The sequence below is a fragment of the Buceros rhinoceros genome, unplaced genomic scaffold (assembly GCF_000710305.1).
Source record: "Buceros rhinoceros silvestris isolate BGI_N320 unplaced genomic scaffold, ASM71030v1 scaffold16245, whole genome shotgun sequence".
Classification (NCBI taxonomy): Eukaryota; Metazoa; Chordata; class Aves; order Bucerotiformes; family Bucerotidae; genus Buceros; species Buceros rhinoceros.
The window spans coordinates 2882-3673 of NW_010414798.1; the positions used below are offsets into that span (position 1 = coordinate 2882).

The following is a 792-nucleotide window of genomic DNA, read 5'->3' on the forward strand; positions in this document are numbered from 1 at the left end:
CCTGCGCGGCATTTCACTTCATTTTCTATGAGCAGCGAACAGCCTGAGTGCCATCTCCGACACATCAGCACCTTCTCCCTCTCACCTCTGCTGACAAGCTTCCTCTCACGAGAGCTCGGCACTTCCCTGAGAGCAGGACGAGCACCTGCCTGCTGCTCCTGCTGGCCGCACGTCTGTCACACACGCAGTTTTTACACACCAGACGGTCGGTTGGGGTTGTACGTCAGGAGGTTTTACGGCCTCGTGCTTTTCACGGGATTTCCCCCCCAACTTACATTTCGGTGCCGGTCTTGGGGGGACCTCACGCCTCGGTGCACCACCGCAGTTTTTACACCCCAGACGGTCGGTTGTGGTTGTACGTCAGGAGGTTTTACGGCCTCGTGCTTTTCACGGGATTTCCCCCCCAACTTACATTTCGGTGCCGGTCTTGGGGGGACCTCACGCCTCGCCTTGGGTGGGCCCCAGCCTGGCTTCCAGAGCTGCGGAGGGTTCAGCTGTGGCTGGGAGATCACTGCTGTGCTCCCGGTGCTCCCCAAGCACAGCACATCCACGCACGCCCAGCGACTCCCCTTCGGCCAGGCGGCGCGCGGGGGATTGGCAGCAGGCCTCAGACGGTGGTCTCGGTTTTTTGCACGGTCCGGCTGCGAAGGTGCTGGCATATCAGCCTCTTCTCTCTGAGGTACCTGAGGTGGAGAGAGAGAGAACGCGCTGAACTATCACCACGTCGGCGGCAGTCCAGCCCAAACCCCGAGCTGTGAGCTGAACGGCTGGTGGAGGGTGGGGTGAAACCTT

General features: G+C 61.0%; 1 protein-coding gene across 1 annotated transcript in view; it reads right to left on the bottom strand.

Annotated features, from left to right (window-relative positions):
- Window positions 1-607: 607 nt before the first annotated feature.
- Window positions 608-792, bottom strand: part of RASSF6 (Ras association (RalGDS/AF-6) domain family member 6) — a 7773-nt gene continuing 7588 nt past the window's right edge. Inside the window, exon 10 of the mRNA XM_010137220.1 lies at window positions 608-683. Coding sequence (XP_010135522.1) covers window positions 608-683 — 76 coding nt within the window. The remainder of the gene's footprint in view (window positions 684-792) is intronic.